General features: G+C 50.4%; 1 protein-coding gene across 4 annotated transcripts in view; it reads right to left on the bottom strand.

Annotated features, from left to right (window-relative positions):
• Positions 1–20222, bottom strand: part of ABCC8 (ATP binding cassette subfamily C member 8) — a 73435-nt gene extending 53213 nt beyond the window's left edge. For 2 of the 4 annotated variants that reach the window (XM_021685821.1, XM_021685823.1), the window contains exons 1-6: positions 20075–20222; positions 18669–18810; positions 13995–14116; positions 8813–8979; positions 6903–7145; positions 5822–6010 (exon numbers count right to left, since the gene is read on the bottom strand). In XM_021685821.1, coding sequence (XP_021541496.1) covers positions 5822–6010; positions 6903–7145; positions 8813–8979; positions 13995–14116; positions 18669–18810; positions 20075–20222 — 1011 coding nt within the window. The remainder of the gene's footprint in view (positions 1–5821; positions 6011–6902; positions 7146–8812; positions 8980–13994; positions 14117–18668; positions 18811–20074) is intronic. The other 2 variants (XM_021685824.1, XM_021685825.1) reach the window with 1 other exon arrangement.
• Positions 20223–20328: the final 106 nt, after the last annotated feature.

Below are 20328 nucleotides of genomic sequence, written 5' to 3'. Positions count from 1 at the left end.
GTCAGAAATTCCTGGATCATTGGATACAGAGCTTTCTGATGGTCTGATGCTACAAAAGATCTTGCCTCTCATTTCAACTGGGCCTTCTCAATCAGCCCTTACTGCTTCATGGAACTTACAGCTATCTCTCCCTGGCTCTGTGGGACAGAAGTCTTTTCCTTTTGGGGACAGCAGGAAGCAGGCACAGTGAGACAATTAAAGTCTCCTAGAGGAAGGCCTACCAAGGCCTGAAGTCCCCGACTCTGGCTCATTTATCAAAGTACCAGAGGGAAAGGCAGAGGGAGAAGGAAGGAGGTGCGTGTGTGTGTGTGTGGGGGGGGGGTTGGAAGCAGCAAAATGGACCTTAAAATGAGGCTGCAGGGGTTGAGACCTGACCTTGCAGGGAAGGAAGGGGCAGGACACAGTATTTCTCAGGTGCAGAACTCCATCCTTGCAATACACCAATGAGAATACCATTATGAGCCTAATTTTATGTACGAGGAAATGGAGTTTCAGCATGGTTATGTGGCTGCCTCGAGGTCACATGCTGATAAGGCAGAACACATGAACATGAACAGGAACCTGTGTGATGCCCAAAACATCCCTAGATCCACTACCTAAGCCTCACCCGGCCTCTTGACCTCGAGTCTCCTATTGTCAGCTACAAGCTTGTAGGGGACAGACCCACGGCTACGTGGCTGGTTCTGGGTCAAAGATGAAGGCACATGGGCTTGGGAAGTCCTGGTCCTATTTAACACACTTTGGAATTCTTCGGTTCTACCATCTTCCACAGAGACCCACTTCTGGAGAATGGAGTCCATTATGTTAAAGCAACAAAGCACATCCTGGGAACTTACCCCAGAGGAAATCATTTAACATCAGGAAATGAAAGTGCTCTATCCCTGGGTTACAGCAGAGGGAGAGGTGAAAAGCCATGTCCATGTGCATCCATAGGGAATGGTTGGGTATATTCTGATGCTCATGGGAACACTGACCGCTACGAAAGCTCTCGAGTGTGCCATGCACGTGCTGTCTCACGATGATCAGAAAACACGTGGGCTGGAGAATGTGGACTCGAAAAATCACCTGATCACATATGTTGGTTAGAGTATGGGTGGTATTTGTTAAATACGCTTATTATTTGTACATTTTTAGCAAAGCAACTAATTCCTTTTTCACAGCTTTAAAGACAAAACCTTGACCCTTTCCCCCGACAACACACATACTATTGGGGCAGAAACTCTATTTCTTTGGATCAACTTCTTGTGGCCTATTAAGATGAAAATCTCCCTGCAGGTCTAAGTCATTAGGGTGTTATTAGATCTCTCTTCAAAGAGACAGCTTAAAAGAGATGGAGCCCAGAATAGCTAAATTTTTATTAAGAAGTGGGTACTAGACTAGCCAAAGGGACCCGGGGTCCTGCCCAAGGAAGGCAGGCCCTGGGAAGCTTTAAATGGGTGTGAGGGCATGGACATTACCCAACACTTTGAAGGCTGGAGAGAAAAGGCCAAGGACCTACAACTGGACATCTGGTGGGAGTTAAATGCTTCGGAAGGTCAGATGCCCTAGTCTCACACTTTCACAAGCTCTCAGGGAAGTGTTTGTTTCCGGGGGTTTCCAGGCTCAATATGTATTTTAAATTAATCAATGCATATGCTCTTCCTCTCCATCTGCTTTCTATAGAAGTTATACAGTTGCCCATTTTGCAGTTGAGCTGGTTCATTCCACAGGTAGGACTAGAACCCAGGACTCTTGACTCTGCAGTTCTGACCCCCATTACCCTGCCTGGCCAGAGGTATGGCTGGAAAGGCCCTCTTCCCTTGTTCTCTAGGGCTTAATGGACAGGGATCACGTGGGCTTTTGCTTCTTATTTGGGCAGGAGCCAGAAGTCAATTGCCCATAGGTCCCAGCCCTGAAAGGCCCTGGGAAAAAGCAATAACAACTACCTTTGACCACTCATGGACCAACGTACCCATCATCCATCTTTAACCATTTAACATGGTGGTTTAGAGCCTGGACTTAGATGTTAGCCGTATCTGAGTTTGAGTCCTGACTCGTTATATATTAGCCACTGTGTCCTTATGTAAGGTACCTCAATCTCCCTGAGCCTCAGTTTCCTCACTGTAAAATGAGGCCACAGCGGGTTTCCACCCAGAGAACTGTTGTGAGAATTCAGTGTAACAATGCAGGTAAAGGTATCTAGTAAGCATAAGTGCTCAGCAGGTGAGTGCTTCTGTATGATTCCCTGAATACTCATGTCTCCTGTGCCCCTGAGCGTCAGACATGGAGCTGGGTGCTGGGCACAAGGAGGTCAGATAATGCAGTCCCTGTCTTCAGGGATTCAGGGTCGAGTTGGGAAAGAGACAAGGGGGGTCTGATGCTGCAAGCCCAGGCTATTACGGGAGCACAAAGGAGGGGCACCTCATCCAACCAGAGGGAGTCTTCCTGGAGGAGGTGACATCTAAGCTGAGTCTTGGGGGCTGAGAGGGGCTAGTGAGATGAAGGGAGACATGCCATCCCAGAGCAGCTGCATGGGCATTGTCATGAAGAGACCAACCCACATACTGACATCACAAAGTCACAGAAATGCATATCAATTTACACCAGTCACCCACAGTGACAGCTACAAATGTGTGTACCCAAATGAAGACATAGACACACATGGAAAAAGAGAAACCAAGAGACACAGGACAAATAGAAGGACATACACACAGAATTATAAACGGTTCCCAGGAGAACCCATTCAGAAACAAACACTTTCACACTCACGAACCCACACACGTTTCCCCTCTGAAGTTAGAGGCTTTTGGAAGCTTTGGCCCTCAGACCAAAGCCATACTGTTCTTTCTCTGCTCAGCTGACAGCCTAGAGCAGAGCTTGGCAGTTCTTTACGAATCCAGTTCCCTTGCCCTGCAGCCAGATCAGTGGCATCCTTGGCAGGTGACAGATTGTGGGTGGGGGTTAGGCTGGAGAGGGGGCTGGAGAGAGAGAGAGGTCATGGGCTGCACCCAGCCTGGGTCTCAGCTTTCCCAGGGGAGTGGCAGAGGAGACAGGAGTGTGGAATTAAAGAAGAAATGATGTTTGTCCTCGCGGATTCCAAGGGCAGTGTGATTCTTGCCAACTGTGAGTGTCCTGGAAAGGGAAGACAGGACAGGGCGGCCACTGACAATGAAGTAAACAATGGTGCCCTGCTGTGCGGTCTGAGCAGCACGGATGGAGGCTGAGCCCAAAGAAAGGCTTTCTTACAGAGGGCTGCTCCTGAAGAGCTTCCTCGTAGGTTCATAAAGACCAGAACAGCACCTGTCTCTGGGTGACAGCTGCTGGGAGGCAGGGGGATGAACCAAATGACCTCAGTAAATGACCCCTCTCCCCCATTTTCTGGAGCCAGAAGCCCAAATGAGAATTAAGCCATATCCCAGGCAACCACACGATTGAGGATTCTTTGTTGCTGACACTGGAGACTTATATTTACTTTCACCTCTCGTTTCAATGTCTGTAATTTGCTGATTGCCTTTGGGCTGCAGGAACAAATATTAAATCTGATAAGGCCTGCTGCCACTGAGGCAGAGCCATCTGTCTCGGGGATTTACGAAATCACAAAGAACCAGGACAAGAGCATTCCAATGAGAGGGCAGTAAATCCCAGGGTTGGTATATAAATAAAGAGAAAAGAGACGTTCAGAGGAACCACAATTCTAAGTGTTGTTCTCCCTACCTCTTTGGCACATCCTGCCTCAGAGTTCTCTCTCTAGGAGAACCCCACCAGAGTTTTGGGAAACACAGGAAGCGGACAATGGTGTGAACAAGGTGAGAAGGGCTCTGGCCAGTGTCGCTTCCCTCCTGATAGTTGCAGCGGGCTCTTGCTTCTGTGGGATTATCAGTGTAGAATATTCTGGAGTCCTCTATGGTCAGACTAGAACTGAAGGAGACACTCTTGTAGACAAGAGAAGCCGTCCTTTCCTCTCTCCCTTTTTGGGCCAAGTACAGTTCAGAGGCTCAAAAGCCAGAGAAGGCCTCAAAAGCCATTAAGGTCTAAACAAGCAAGAAGAGTCCTCACATTCTTGTTGAACTAGAAATCTGCCCATCTGAGCCTGGCTAACTCCTGCCCCATGCAAATACTTGTTCCTTTATGAAGCTGTCCATGACCACTGGCTGAGTTAGTCACTCCCTCTTCCCACAGTTCCCTGGATATACGCCCTAATAGCAGTGTTTAACACACAGTAGAAAATCTTTTATTTGGATTTCTCTCCTCCATTGGATTTCACAGTCCTTGGAGCCAGAGGTGATGGCTTGATAATAGTAAGTCAATTTAGCATGACAGTTCTAGTGCCCACACTCTGGAGTGAAAGAGACTTGGACTCAGATCCCAACTCTGTCACAAAGTAGCTGAGAAACCCTAGGGAAAGTTACTCTCTAACCTCTCTGTGCCTCAAGTCCCTTGTCTGTAAAATGGGGATAAAATACCTACCTCGTGAGTTGTATGGTATATGAATTATATCCCAATAAAGCTATTACCAGAAAAAAAAAAAAGTACCTACCCTAAAAGGTTGTGTTAGGCGTGAAAGGAGACAGCACATGGGTAACTCCCACAAGCAGCCAGGCATGCGTTAATTGGTCAGCACGTGGTTGTTATTATAGTTAATAGGCCCCATCATAACCACTGCCTCTGGATTCCCACAGCCCAACCCGGGCCTGGCACACAGTAGGGTTCGATAAATGTTTGCTGAATAAATCAGACAAACAGACTTGGAGTGTCTCATATTCCTGACCAGAAGTGCTCAGCTGGTTAACTGTACCCCTGGGAAAAATTAATATAAACCTCCCGAGGATTAAATGCTCTCTGCAATCTTAGAGCCAATGAGATGAATAGTGTGACACAAGGGAGTGTCATAAATCATTAAGATCTCTAATTGGCAATTCTCAGCCTCATTTTCGGACTGTTTGTGGTTAAAAGTTTATAATGATATTCCTGCTGGGAAAATAAAACTCTGAGTCTTGTTAGAGGTGAAAAGTCCTCAATTTTGTGACCATCTGAACCTGCATGGCGGCAAAGAAACAGAGGAAGGAATTAAGTACCCCACCCCATCCCCAGAGTGGATGCTATTGCCCCAAGCAGGGAAAATAAACCCCCAGAAAGATTTCCTGCCTCTTTGGTCCAACACATTTCATTCTGTAGCATCTTTAAGGCTGCAAAGGCCATTAGATACCATCTAGTCCAATGAGTTTGAAGTATTTTTAAGACATGGGATCCTTTTGTCAAAGAATTTTTAATGGGAAAGTCCAACATATTCATAAAACTGCGGCAGCTTTGCGTGAAATCTGGAATTGGAGGGAGAAGCCCATGGAGGATTCCCTTGCCCCTCACCCCCAACAGCAGCCTCCAAGATGCACCTGTGGAACCTTGGATGCCAGAATATACAGAACTGAAGCAGTCAGATCATGAGAAGTTATTTGGAGTCTACAAAGATGATGTAAACGAAAGCCAACATATTCAACAAATCAGAGAGGCCCTAGACGCAGAGTAAACAAATGCACTTCCTACAACTTTCTGAATGACTAATACCTGGGAGAGGTATTATGGCAATGATGACATGGTGAGGAGAGCAGGGCACCGTAAGTCTTCCTGGGGCACCAGCTTGCCTCCTGGCATTTCTGTTAACCGGATGCAGAGCATCTTCTAGAGGGAGATATTGCCAAGGGCTTTGTGCCAGTGTGGGGAGCTGACCCAGTGCAGCTGACGTGCACACATGTTGACCTCTTGCACATTCTCATGTACAAGGGAAAGTCTTCCAAAGGGAAAATCTTCCAAAGGGAAGATCTGCTCTCCCGCTGGGGTGACCTACCTTGGGCTGGGAGACACGGTTCTCTTTCCCAAGGTGGTCCACAATCCCGAAGATGCACAGTGGCCCGGCGAAGCCCAGCAGGTCAGCCAAGATGCGGAAAGTGCTGCTGAGGACCAGGCGTCTCCCGAAGGCGTGGCAGAGCGCCTGCCAGATGGCCCGGGCCCCCTGCGTGCTCTGCAAGTCCTTCTGCTGCCCAGCGAGAACCCACGGCCAGGTCAGAAGGGCTGAGGGCCCGTTCGCGGCAGGGCCCGGCCTCCCAGGAAGTCCCTGGCTCCTACTGCCTGGGGAAACCCAGTGGCCATATTTGCTGTAAACAGGTGAACTCCAGAAGAAATCACTGAGTCACCAAGTGCACAGTTAGGTGGGCCCTATCAACACCAACATGGTCCAGATGGGGAAACTGAGGCCAGGTGCTCGATCAAGGTCACACAGCTGGTCAGGGACGATGTGATGAGCACAGCACTGCAATGAGGAAGTGGCAGGTGGCACCCTCATTCGTCACCACCTGCGATTGCATCTGCCTCAGTGTCTCCCCACTGTGCTAGCACAGAGGCAGTGAGGGAACATGGGACGGGAGTTGGGAGATTGGTTCTGCCACCTACCAGCTGTGGCCCAGCTCTGGGCAGGTCACGGCCTTTCTTGGGGTCTCCGTTTCCATGGCAGTGAGTTAGGGAGACCCCTGCCTGGCTCAGCTTAAGAGTTCTTAGAAGTATCAGGCCACTAAATCCCCCCTTTAAAATGGGTGAAAATTCCCACCTTTCTCATCACTGAGCTCTAGAAGGAAGAACTTAGGACATGAGGGAATTCAGTGGGGTCACTTCCCTTCTCAGGGCCTCAGTTTCCCCCATCTGGACAATGAGGGTGTTAGTTCAGATGACCTAAATTGTAAGGGCTGTTCTAGCTGGGACCGTCCTATGAACCTTAACTTCTGGATTTGTCCCCGGTTCTCTGTGTAACTTATGCAAGCCTCTTCTCCTCAGTGGGCCCTACCGGGGGTTTGACGTGATGCCTTCTGAGGTCCCCATCTGTGACTCTAACCTGGAGGGAGGGGAATGGATGGTGTGGCAGGGCCCCCACTGACCGCTTGGGTGTCGAAGGCCTCACAGAGCCGCTGGTAGTTGGTGAGGGCCCTCATGGCAATGGGCAGCTTCCCAATGGCTCGGAGATCGATGGGCTTCTTATGGGCAGTCTTGATGAAAGCATTCATCCACCAGTAGGTGCCTTTTGACAGCAGGTTCACAAAGGGCTGCAGGAAGCGTACCCCCAAGTCCTGTAGGTCTTCAGGGGGCTTCACCTCCCTTGGTGATTTGAAGAAGATATATCTCTGTGGGGCACATGGGTCACCGGGGACAGGTAAATGCAACTTCTCACCCCTCTCCACTTTGCCCCAGAAAAGATCTGGAGTTGTGGCATCCCATCCTTGACCCTGACCTCTAACGTTTGGGGCTATCTCTTGCCTATTCCCAGGAGAAGGATCACCCCGCACATCTTGGCTACCAGTGCCAGGGCCTCCTGACTTGTAACTCTTCCTTGAGGTCTACTCTGAATCCCCTTGGCTGGGTTGGGTTGGGTTGAAGTTGGATTGGGGAAGAGCAGAAATCTCCCATATACCATATCACAGATCTGAGGACATGACCATGTTTCATGTAGGGTTTGCAGAACGTGGAGTCATGCAAACCTTGGCTCAAATCCTGCCTCCTCCACTTACTAGCAAGGTGTCTTTGGACAAGTTCTCATCTCAAATGTTTCCTTGTCTGAAAAGTGGGTGGTAGTCACATCCCTGGGGTGCTGTGAGGGTCATTTGAGGCAGGGAATGTAGTTGGCCTTCGTACCCTGTACATAACCAACTAAAACAGCGGTGTCAGAGAAATGCAAATTCAAGTAGTACTTGATACTCATCACCCCAAATGGGGCTGGCCCATTGCTCGTTGGAGGCAGGGAGAGGGTTTTCTTATTCATTGCTGGTAGATTATAGTCTTTCTGGAAGGTGCTCTGCAACACTGATTGACATTTAAAACACACAGGCCATTTGAACTAGCAACTCCGCTCCCTGGACTCTCTCCCACAGAAATAAAAGCAGCGATACATAAAGATATAAGTCTGTTTAATACACCATTATTTGTGAAGGCAGAAACTTGGCAATGAAGTGAAGGCCCATCAATTGGGTAATGGCTGAAGAAATTATTGCTCATCTACTTGATGGAATATTATGCAGCCATTAAGAAAACTAAATTAGCCATACCAGACTTGGAGAGTGTCCTAAGAGATAGCTGTTGGGTGAGGAAAACAAGATGCGGAAAACTGTGTATAATATGATCCTATTTTTATAAAATGAATATTGAGAGGAAAAACTTTTATATGTGTTGAGAAAAAAGAACCTTAAATAGATACATGAATATGGTATTCTATTAATAAAACCAAGAGTGGAAGGGTACATATGAGGTTGCTAATCTGGGTTACCTGGGGAGGGAAAGGTCCAGGGAGTGTAGGGTAGGGAGAGGGGAGAGAGGGAAAGGGGGTGAGCAAAAATGATAATGAAACAAGACAAAAGACATGTATGCAGCCACATTTACTCATTCAGGTATATGTGTAACTATATGAATACATTAAAATAACTCCCCTCCCCCAAAACAATACCACCACCACCACCAACAGAGCTCAGAGAAGCCAGTACTCGAAGCTCTTTTCCCTCTCTGTGGGATTAAACACAGAATCTTTCAACCTTGGTTAACACTTCCTATCACTTCCATTCCCTCTGGGAGCTTGGGGTAGAGGGCAGCTGGACCAGACAGAATGTTCCTCTCGAACCTCTCCCACTGGTCTCAACTCCCCTTTGGGGGCCGCTAAAAGAGGCTGACTCCTTCTAGGGCTCAGCTAAGAAGCAGGGTGGGGGGCCCACACCCAGGGGCAGAACACTGATTGGAAGCTCCACCCTGGCCCAGGTGTGTCCTGAGGTGGGTGGCTGGGGTGGCCCAGGAGTGGCCTGCTTACCCTCACCCTGATGACATTGACCTCCACCAGGAGCAGCATCCCGTAGAGAATCACCAGCAGCCCCGTGAGGCAGAAGCGCAGCTGTGAGAAGCCGATGGAGTGGTCATAGAACTTGACGAACTTGATGGTCTTGGTGATGAAGGCCAAGGTCCAGTAGACTAGCAGGGCTGCAGGCGAGAGCATGTGTGTGCAATTCGCACGCATATGCACTCATGTGTGTGCAAGGGTGTGGGAGACAAGAAGTGTGTCAGGGAGGAGGCATGTGTGTGAGTGAATAAGCCAACGTTATGGGTGTGAGTGCACATTTCTGAGTAAAGGGCTGTGTGTGTGAATCTGTACGTGTGTAATTTTGAGCTGCTGTACATACATTAAAACATCCATGATGGGTATGTTCAAAACAGTAATAATCTTGTAAGTCAAGCTGTCTTGTAAGTCAGCCAAATTTCCCTTTACAGTAATTAATAAATTATTTTTTCGGTTTAAATAAGTTGTAGGTGCTGTGCCAAGTAAGCACTTTAAGTATTATCTCACTTATTCCTTACAATCACCTTGTTAGGGGAGAACTGCCACCACCCCGGACTGACCGGACGAAGGAAGCCAGGCTCAGGTAGCTGAGCGGTCAGGCGGCGGAACTGGGCCAGCCTGACCCGGAGCCCATGTCCGGAGGCTCCATCCTATCATGGTTTGCTTGTGGGATTTCTAAGCTGGGAAGATCTTAAAGGTTCTTCAATCTGCCCTTTCATTTTATAGATGAGGCAACTGGGACCCCAAAGAGGATGTGAGCTGTCCAAGCTCACTGCACGCTTGAGTGTGCCCAGTCCAGAGCCCACGACAGCATGATGATGCTCTTGTGGAGCCTGGGGGCCTGCGGGGGTACAAACACGGAAGTCACAGTTCTGTGAGGCAGTGTGTATAGTCGTTAGAGCGGGACCCTGCAGCCAGACATACCTGGGCTCAGCTCCTGTACTTTAAGGGGTAAGCCATTTAACCCATTCAGGCCTCAGTCTCTTCACCCATAAAATAGGGATAATAATAGTACTTCTTCAAAGGGTGTTGTGAGCAATGTATGGAAAGCATTGGGCACAGTAGGCCTGGCACACAGTGGGTGCTCTTTGGATATCAACTGTTAATACTGTTATCATCTCCAGATTTTAGACCTGGGACCCTAAACGTCAGAAGCTAATCTCTAAATTCTCACCACCACCACCTGCTAATAAACCACTGCTAGCTGGCAAAAAGAGAAAGCAGCAATAACTAGTCCCTTTTTAGGAGACGCTTTAGCATGGACAGCTCCTTCCCCCTGGCTCCCTAGCGCCATATGCAGTCAAGATCAGCCTAAATCCCCTAGAGCTCCTCTCTGGTGGGACCACAGAGAAGGAGACACCTTCACTCTGCCCTCCATCCCTAGGTGGGCCTGGTCACATGAATGCCAGGGCATCTCTTGGAGACCAAAGCTGGGGTCTGCCCAGGGCAAGGAATTAGGCCAAGATGGTGAACTTGCCCAGGGAGGGACGAATGCCATCTATCTCAGGTCCCTGGGTGAAGGCATTAGGATAGCGGACAGAAGCGTCTATTTTCTGTGCGCTGCCCGCCTCTGGCCCAGGAGTGGGAGGATAATCCCCTCAGCTTGGTGTGGTCCCCAGGTCACAAGGATCCCACAGCTGGAGGCCATCAAGCTGCCTCCACACCTACACTCCCCCAGATAGAACCCAAGCCTCAGAACCTCTTTGGTTCTTCATGAGGTCACCTATGGGGGCCCAGACTTGAAAATATGCCTTACACAGGTCCTAACAGATGTGGTTTGATTTGCTCTTTGTGACAACCCTGTGACGTGGGCAGGGACTTACTATTCCTGTAGACAGAGAAACTGAGGCACGCAGAGGCTGAGTGTCATGTCCAAGGTCACACAGGGAGTGAGTGGTAGACCTAGGACTAAGCCCCAGGGCTATTTCCCCAGGGCCAGACATAGCAGCCCTCAGCCAAAGCTTAGCACTTGACTGAGAGAAAAGCAGAAAAGGACGGTGGTATGACACAGGGGCTGCTGGTGAGGTTCAGGCTCTGAATTCCCCTTACCCCTGTGTCTTCCTTCCCCTTCTCCACACCCCACCTATTACGAGGTTCTGTCTCCTTTACCTCCTAAACTCCTGGGCCAGCTGGGTCACCATCCTATCTCCTGGGGGCCTGCCATCATATCTCCCCTTGAGAGCCTTCTCACGGTTTCCCCACTTTCCTCTTGCCCGCCTCCAGTCTAGCCTCCGGAGCAATAAATCTGATCAAATATGGACTCACGCACTCATGTTCCTAACAGCATTATTCACAAGAGCCAAAAGGTGGAAGAAACCCAAGTGACCACTGATGGATGAATGGATAAGCAAAAGGCGGTATATCCGTACAATGGAATATTACTCAGCCTTAAAAAGAAAGGATAGTCTGACACATGCTACAGCACAGCTGAACCCTGAGGGTACTAGATTAAGTTAAATAAGCCAGTCACAGAAGGACAAAATAGTGTATGATCCCACTCACATAAGGTACCTAGAGTAGTCAGGTTCATAGAGACAGAAAGTAGAACGGTAGTTTTCAGGGGTTGAGGGGAGAGAGGAGAACAGGGAGTTATTGTCTGATGGACACAGAGTTTCAGTCTGGGAAGATGAAAAGTTCTGGAGATGGGTAGTTTGGATGGATGGTGCGCAAAAATGTGAATGTTTTTAATGGCACTGAACTGTGTATTTAAAAGTGGTTAAAATGGTAAATTTTATGTTATATATAAGTTACACCCCCCCCACACACACACCCTAAGCCTCAATGCCCTTGGGATAAAGATCAATGCTTGCGCTGCCTGGTATGGTCCCCTTCTGCCACTCCAGCCTCCAAAATTCAGCTCTCTTCTGCTCTCTGCATTCCAGCCCCTGGTTTTCGTCCAGATTTCCTAACATGCTTCTCCTGCCTCAGGGCCTTTGCACATGCTGTTCCTTCGGCCGCAACATTCTCCTCTCCCTTCTCCCAGTTAGTTCCTACCTATCCTTCAGTTCCCAGCTCGGATGTGACTTTTTCACAGAACATTTCCTTGATCTCATCTGGGGCCTCAGGACCAAAGTTATTTTGTGGGACAATGTAAGCCACATCAGGGTTCACCTTTCTGCAGGACTCCGGACCTGACCAGAGAGGAACCTTCTCAGGGGGCCAGCTGTTTCCCCAATACCCACTGCCCTCAATCCCTGCAGCTCATAGGGTGCATCATCTCTGCTTTTACCTGTTCTAGACTTACTGGTTCTGTAGAGCAAAACTCTAACAAAGGGGAGTGGAGGAAGTTAGTCCTTATTCTTTGGAGAAAGAATGGTCCATCTATGGGTGGTAATTTGTGCTTTAAAGAAAGAACATTATGTGCTTTCTGGAGAATGAGAAAATGAACTTGCCAGATGCCCAGACAGGATGTTTCTGGGGCACTGGTCAGCCAGGTCCTGGGGTTAAGAAGGGGTTCTCTATATAGGAGGAGCTGCTTCAGAAGCTTCAGAAGAGGGAGGCTCTCTGCTGTCTGTACCTATCATTTCTCTCCACTTGCTGCTCCCTAGTTCCCCAGCCACACTCTCATAGCATCACCCAGGTAGGGGATCCCCTGGATGATGTTGACGGAGCCCAGCTCCCACCTTACCCGGGAAGGCAGACCTGCGACTAGCTTGGGAAATACCCTCTGCCCGCTCATGACACCATGCTGTCTCTGGCCTAGCACAGAGTGTTCCAGACTCCAGACGTCAATTAGATGTTGTGACTCCTAAAAATCATAGCCTGACTTAATGATACACAGTCTGACCACAGCCTACCAGCCAGAGGTACAGCCCTGACCTTAGACAGGCAGATGGAGCCAAACATAGAGGCAGACCTCCAGATTTATACCTTTGGCCCAAGCAGTCTGAAGACCCTTAGACACACAGTCTCAGAAGAGGTTAAGAGCCTGCCTGTGTGCCAGACTCCTGGGATCTAAACCTGGTTTTGCCCTTGACTAGTTGGCAGACGAGTGTAAATCACTTAACCTCTGGGTCTCAATTTCCTGTTGTGTGAAGGGACGTAATAGTGGTATTGACCTCATAGTGCTGTTGTAAGGATTAAATGAGTTAATATATGTAAAATGTTTAGGAGCATGCCTGATGCATAGCAAGCGTTAAATGAAAGTTTGAGCGGTTACTTGTAACCTCTCTGAGTTCAGCATCCACACCTGTGGAATGGGGATAGCAACGATACCAATGTGGAGATTGTGGAGATCAAGTGAGATAATGCATGTGAGGAGCTTGGCACCAAGCCTGGCACGCAGTACATGGTCAATAAACACAAACATTCATTGCTGCTGTTTCTGCCTGGGACCCCAGCCACACAACGTCAGAGGATCTAACTAGGCACTCCTTCTTGAATCTTTCTAAATGTTCACAGACTGCAGGCTCTAGTCTTGGGCTCTTTCTCTTCTCTCTCCAGGTGACCTCGGCCAGGCTCAAGCGTTAGATGCCACCTATAAGCCCCTGACCTCTGAACGTCTATCTCCAGTCCTGACCTCCCCCGAATGCCTGACTTATTTCTCTAACTGCCCACTTGACACTTGAGTTGGTTGTCTGAAACTCAACATGTCCCAACCTGCCGTCACCCCCACCAACTCCCCAAACCCCAACCCATGCTCCTTTGCCATGTCCATTATTAACACCATCATCTGCCTAGGTGCTCAGACCCAAAGCCCAGGGGTCTCCCCCGTTCCCCTCCTGGCCCCTGACTTCATCTCCTACCGTTCCTCCCCTTTCTTGGCTTTGCCCACACTGGCCTATTTGCCAAATTTGGTCCTACCAGAAGGCCTTTGCACTTGCTGTTCCAAAGGATGGAAAATTCTTCCCTGAAATATGTGCATGCTCTCTCTTACCAGAGATCTTTCCTGACCACCCTCTATAGACAACAACATTGCCATCACTCTCAAACCCTTGCCCAGCTTTATTTTCTTTGTAGCATCTTTCCTACCTATTTGTTTATTCATTGTCTTTGCTTGCCAGTCTCCTCCCCCCAGGAGGCAGGGATTTTTTCCTCTCCACTTCTGAACCTCTAGCTACCTAGAACAGTGCCTGGCATGTAGTAAGTGCTCAGCAAACATTATCTGAGGAATGAATGAAGGTAACTATCCCTCTCCCGCCCCCTCCGGCTCCCCTACCTATCAGCAGCTTGGGGAAGTTGGAGGTCTCGATGTTGTGATAGTAGACCACGGAGGTGACAGCGGCCATGAATGCCATCCCAGCTGGCATGTACAGGTGGAGATGGCGGGATTCAGTCACCCTGAGATGGGGCAGAGGGAGAGAGAGAGAGAGAGACAGATTGGAGGTAGATGTGCCAAGTCCCCCCCATAGAGCAGCCCAGGCCCTGCGCTTAGGGCTCAGCACACAGTAGGGCCTCTGGATCATATGCACAGCTCCACTCCGTATATCGGCAGCTCTGCCCAGCCCAAACATATCCCAAACTTGCCCACTGGTTAGGGCTCCAGGAGTCCACACGAGAATGCTATGAGGGCTCAGTGTCCAGACTCTGGACCTCATGGCCTTCTCTCCCTGGGTTCATGCTTACAGAAGCCAGCATGGGGAAGCCAGCCTTGGCAGTCACAGCTGCAGAGCCACACCTGGAACCCCCTCTCTGGGAGTGAACACAGCTGGGTTCCTGTCCCTGGGGTCCCTTGGGCAGTACAGGGGCCTGTCCACCACAACTCTCTCAGTGACAGCCCCATTTCCCACGAAGAGCATAGGTCAGCACCGGCCCCGGTCCCAGGTTATAATGACAACACCTGTAGTCAGTATTTACGGAGCATTTACCCTGTGCCAGGCACTCTTCTGGGCATGTGATGTATGTGAGCTCACTTAATCTTCATGAAGTCCCATGACGTCGGTACTCTTAGTCTCCTCATTTACAGTTTCCTACAGAAAGCAACACTCACATTGCTCAGCCTGGGACCAAAGGTCCCGGTGATAATGGCCTCAAGCCACTTTTTCAGCACCGCCCAGCCTGCTCTTCCTGCTGAAGCCATTTTGGGAGCCCCTCCAGTGATGCTCTTGCTTGCACTGCTCCTTCTATCCAGCACGCCAAGCATCCCTGCCCTTGAGCATCCCTCAAGAAGCTGACAGTAGGGAGGGGGCAACCATGCTCAGAGCTAACTGTCTAACTAGGCAGTCTAGGGAAGTGATATTGCAGATGGACCGAAGGCTGAGAGCACAAGGAGCAAGCAGGCAGGCAACTAAGGAAAACTTCACAGAGGAGGTGGCACTAGGCTGGACTTTGAAGGATGAACAGGAGTTCAACAGAGAAGGAGGGAGGACATGAGGAGAGCCACGCAGGGGCCCTAAGTAGTCTGGTAGGACTAGCGTATAGGTGTAGAGGCATTGCGGGCTGTTTATCGAATAACATGTTCCCCTTCTGCTTTGCTAAAAGAACCACAAGTATGTTCTAGCAGCAACGTGCCCAGCCTAGGGAATGATGGTGATTGGTTCAAGCAGCCAGGCAATTCCACACCCCTTTGCCAGTGATTGGTCTAAGGGTGGCCATATAATTCAATTCTGGCCAATGAGATGCAAAGGAAAGCCTGCAGAGGATGATATCCTGCATAAAGAAGAGGCATGTGGGAGCATGTCTCCTTTGCCCTTGCCTTCCTCCCTAAGTGACACCTGGAGCTAGGCAGCCATATTATAACCATGGGGAAAGATATGGCAGACACACAGAAAGATGGAAAGAGGCTGGGTCCCTGATGACATCACTAAGTCACCAAACCAACTAGAGAGGCGACCTCTAAATTTCTTGTTAAATGAGACCATAAATGTTGATATTGGTGGATATTCTCAGCAAAAGACTTACACAGGAGGTACAAGGCAATCAGTCGCTAGTGGGGTCACCGGGAGCAACCAACACCCTGTGTAGGGGGCTTCAAGTAAGTACTGCCTTTGTACTCCTTGAAGTAAGTTTTTGAAAAACTCTATACTCCCTCACACATTTTTAAGTGACATCTTAAATGTTATAACAGAAGTTTGAATAAATTCATTTTTTGCAATAGGAGGGAGAAATGATAAACATTTGATATAATTAAATAAGATGAAGAATAACCAGAGTTGAAATAAATGTTTCATGACATGACTTAACAAAATAGACTTTGGCTGCTTTACTGAATAATATATACTAAATTAGGTTAGAAATTAGGTAAAAGTTTTAGGTATGGGCTTTTTCCAGTGTATGGTGATCTAGGAAAACATTCTAGTTATATTGCTAAAAAAAGTGTTTCCTCTCTTAACTTGTACTGCTTTGGTTGTTCTACATTCAAAGCATCACACAAAAATCATACCCAAAGGAGAAGAGAGGAAACCCTACAAATTTTAAGATGCCTTAATTAATCAGTAAATGAGGCTTACCCTCAACTAAACTAGAGTTTGAAGACCACTGCTTTAACTAGTCCCCCCTGCCTCCTGCCCCCTACACTTCCAGGTAGGTCTGCAAACCCAGGCCAGGGTGGCCTGGGGGAGCCAAATGGCAGGATCTGTGGCTTCTCTTCCTGTCCGCTCCCTTCCTATGTCTTTTCTTCATGCTTGCCTGCCCAGGGGAGTGTCCCCACAGATGGAGACCAACAAAGACCAGGTGACAAGTGTCCAGTTCCAGAGCCAACCTGCCTGCTGGGGAGGGAATGGTAGTTTGCACTGAGCTGGGGGAGAAATGGGATACAGATGCAGCCCCCACAGGAGGGGCTGCTGACAGCAGGCAGGAGGGAGTCCCTGACCTGATTCATTCCAGTCTCCCACGTTCTGAGAATGTACTATTTGCCCAGGGCTCTGCCATTCCATTTCTCTACCCGGTCTGTGCTCTAATTTCATCCTCCATGGCCCTGTGAAGCGGGCAAGGCAGGGATGATGCTGATCATTTCACAGGTAGAGAAAGTAAGGCCCAGAAAGGTTGGGGTGCCTGGGTGGCTCAGTCGGTTGGGCGTCTGCCTTCGGCTCAGGTCATGATCCCAGCGTCCTGGGATCAAGCCCTGCATTGGGCTCCGTGCTCAGCGGGGAGCCTGCTTCTCCCTCTCCCTCTGCCTGCCTGCTTGCCTGTCTGTCTGCCTACTTGTGATCTCTCTCTGTGTCAAATGAATGGATAGAATCTTCAAAAAAAAAAAAAAAAGAAAGAAAGAAAGGCTGAGTGGCTGGTCCAAAGTCCTGGAGCTGGTAGGTGGCAGAAGCCCAGCAGATGCCCCAGGTCTACCTTCTCCACAGGTGGGGTGTTTTCCTCTCTGCCACCCCGCTAATTATAACCCAGTGAGAATTTTTGGCCTGAGGACTCATAGACATCCTTCCCCTTTTGAGCATTTGTGCTGCTTTGGAAGGGGTGTCTAGATGGGGGAGGGGGGTTATGTGGGGCAGCAGGCGTTCTGGTCTTCTTGCTGGTCTGGGGGACTTTGATAAGAAGGAGGAGCCCCAAGGCAAGCAGTTGTCACAGAGATTACTGCTGGAGCCAGCATGCAGGGACACTGGGGGTGGGAGGGTGAGGTACTGTGTGTGGGCTGGGGGATCCCATCCCCCTGCTGTCCGGCTGGCCAGAGTGGAATCAGGGCATAGTCTGATTCCAGCTCAGAGTGGTTGGACCTCTGATATTTTAGCCAAATGCCCTCCATCCCCCACCACCCCCTTGCCCAGGCAGTCACTGAGCCTTCCTCCGTGAGATGGCGGCTTCATCTCCTCCTCCTCCGCACCCCTGCTGCTGACACACCATTTCCGGCTGCAGTTATCTCTCACCTAGACTACTGCAGTCACCTCCTAAGTGCTGTTCCTACCTCCAGCCTCTCTCTGCCTCCAGCCTGCCCTGGAAACCCCTCATGCTGCGCTGACCATGTGCCTCTTCTGTTCCAAACTGCCGACAAAATCCAACCCAGACACAGCCTGGCATTCGAAGCCCTTCTAGAGATGCCCCCAACCCCATCTCCAAGTCCCAGCCACCATCACTCCCCTGCATGTGTTTCACGCTCCAGCCCCCGTGCACTGCTCCCACCCCAACCTTTCCTCCCCCTGCCTTTATTCCTCCCCCCTCCTGCCTCCCTGGCCCTTTCTCCGGACTCCTCTGCTGTCCGAACCCTTGTCACCCCTCCAGACTCAGCTTAGAAGCCCCCTCAACCCGGAAGCTTGGCCAGCCCTGCCTTCCTGTCCCCTCCCAGAGTTCTCGCTTGTACCATTATTTCACTTATGCTCTTACGGAGCCAATACATGTCTATGGAGCTTCGTCGTGTGCCTTGTGCTGTGACAACAACGATGAATTAAACCCAACTCTGAGGCCTTTCTCACTCAGCGGGAGACAGTTTTGCAAATAGACATAAACTTTAAATACAGTATGATCTGTGCAGTGGCAGCGGTGTGAGGAATGTGCTGTGAAGCCTAGAGGAAAGGTGGGTGACGGGAGGCCTTGGGAATGAGGCTAGAGACAGTGGGGGGTGCTGACTGTGAGGACCCCGCATGCCAGGCTGAGCGCCTGGGACCCTGAAAACAACTGGGAACCAAGGAAAGGTCTTCAGCAAGAATGATTTTTATTCTTTCGAAGAAGGCAACTCCAAGAGTTGGGGCATTCTAAGAAGCTCTAGGATTGTTTCACTGGGTCTTGGCGTGAGATCCATATTCCTTCTACCCTGCTACACGGAGGCCAGGGCCTGGGTCTCACCTGTGTCCAGCACTTGGCACAGAAAGCCTGACACACAGGAGATGTTAGGTCAACAGCTGCTGGATTTATGAGCAAATGTTACTGCCTCCTTGGAATGCAGGTGAACTGGGGTGTCCCCTGGCCTTCCAGGAAGCACCCTGGGATAGATCCACTCTCCTGAGACACTCACCCATCAGACAGGATGCCCTCTGCGATTTCACACACCAGGACGAAGAGCAGCATGAAGGTCAGGATCCAGCGCAGGTTGTGCCCAGGGAAGTGCAGCCACGTGCTATGGTGGATGTGTACCTTGGAGCTTTGACTGCCCCATCCTGCAAGGAGAGGCAGGAAGAGGTGGGAAGCCTGGCTCACTAGGAAGGGGTGCATGAACCCCAGGAGGGTGCTTAGGTATGGGGTCCGCAGGGGGGAGTGTATCCATTTGTACACCTGTGCATGAGAATGCCCAGGTCTGGTACGTGTGACCTAAATGTCCCAGCATGAAGTCTGGATCCATGCAGGCCCACCTACGCAAGTACTCATTTTCTAGGCTGACCTCTCATCTGACAAATTATCATGTAAATAAACCATTTATTTGAGAACAGAAGTGTAAATGCTGGTACAATTTCTGATACACATATAAGCATAAGTTACATACGCTTCCTCCCAATTTCTAATTGTTCATCTTTGTCAATAACTACTAGCATCTCTGCCTGTGCAGCATCCTTCCCTTTTTAATTTTGTGACAATCTTCCCTTTCTTCCCAAAAGCTGTATATGAATTTTAAAATTTGCTCTTTTTTTTCTTAATTAGAGTGAATTAACAAGTTTTGCAGAGGCGGGGGACGCGGTATGAATTGACAGAGCTCTAGCCAGCTTGGAAAATTCAAGGTCTGAAAGAGAGATGAGGGGGACCCCCAGTGAAGAGGCATGTAGGCTGGTCCTGGCAGTGGTGCCCAACTTTGCTGGGGGCTTTCAGGCAGGGACGCTGACCCAGGTGGGATAGCAGAGGAAGGGGACCCAAGTCCCTAGCTCCTGCCTCTCCTTGCCCAGGGCGCGTGGGACCCCCCGGGGACGTCAGAAGCTACTGACCACTGTCTGGCCCAGCCCCGGGAAGCGCAGGGGTTCACAGGGCCTCCATCCCGGCTTCTGAGGCCAGGCTGCGCTCCTCCCTGGGCCCAGCTTCAGCTGACAGGGAGGGTGCCTTGGGGGAAGGGTGTCCCGGCTCCCTACACAGCACTACTGGGGGTACAGCCCGAGACCCTCCCGACCTTTCCAGCGCCTACAGAAACCTCTGCTTTTCCGGTTCTCCATTTCAGCTCTGGCTCTGCGGTAGAAAACTTGGGGGTTCCCTGGGTCCGGAGCGTCCGCTGTGTTTGGTGCGGGTTCGGGGGCACCTCGGGGTGGGGGTGAGGGGATGAGCGGGTGTGCGAGTGCGGGGACCGCGGGGTAGAACACAAAGCAGGGGACCCGGGGAGGGAGGCGAGCGGCGGTCGCGGGCCCGGAGGGGGACCGAGAGCAGTGCGGCGCGCGGCGCCGCCTCCTCCTCCTCCCTCCCCGCCTGTGCCCTCCCCTCCTCCGCCGCTCCCGGCGCGCTCACCGATGAAGAGGATGGGGAAAGTGATGAAGAGCAGGAAGACGTGCGGCACCACGTTGAGCGCGTCCACGAAGCAACCGTTGTTGAGGACGCCCTGGTCCACCCGGTAGGCGGCCGAGTGGTTCTCGCTGCCGCAGAAGGCCAAGGGCATGGCGGCGCCGGCGCGGGCGCGGGCTCGGGCTGCGGCTGCGGCTACCGCTGGCTCCACGCGCCTCCCGCGCCTCTGTCCCTCGCCGTTCGGCGCCGGGCCGGGCAGT

This window comes from Neomonachus schauinslandi, chromosome 11, assembly GCF_002201575.2.
Source record: "Neomonachus schauinslandi chromosome 11, ASM220157v2, whole genome shotgun sequence".
In the NCBI taxonomy this organism is placed as follows: domain Eukaryota; kingdom Metazoa; phylum Chordata; class Mammalia; order Carnivora; family Phocidae; genus Neomonachus; species Neomonachus schauinslandi.
Note: the sequence above shows the minus strand (reverse complement) of the source record. Positions and strands in the feature narration are given on the sequence as shown.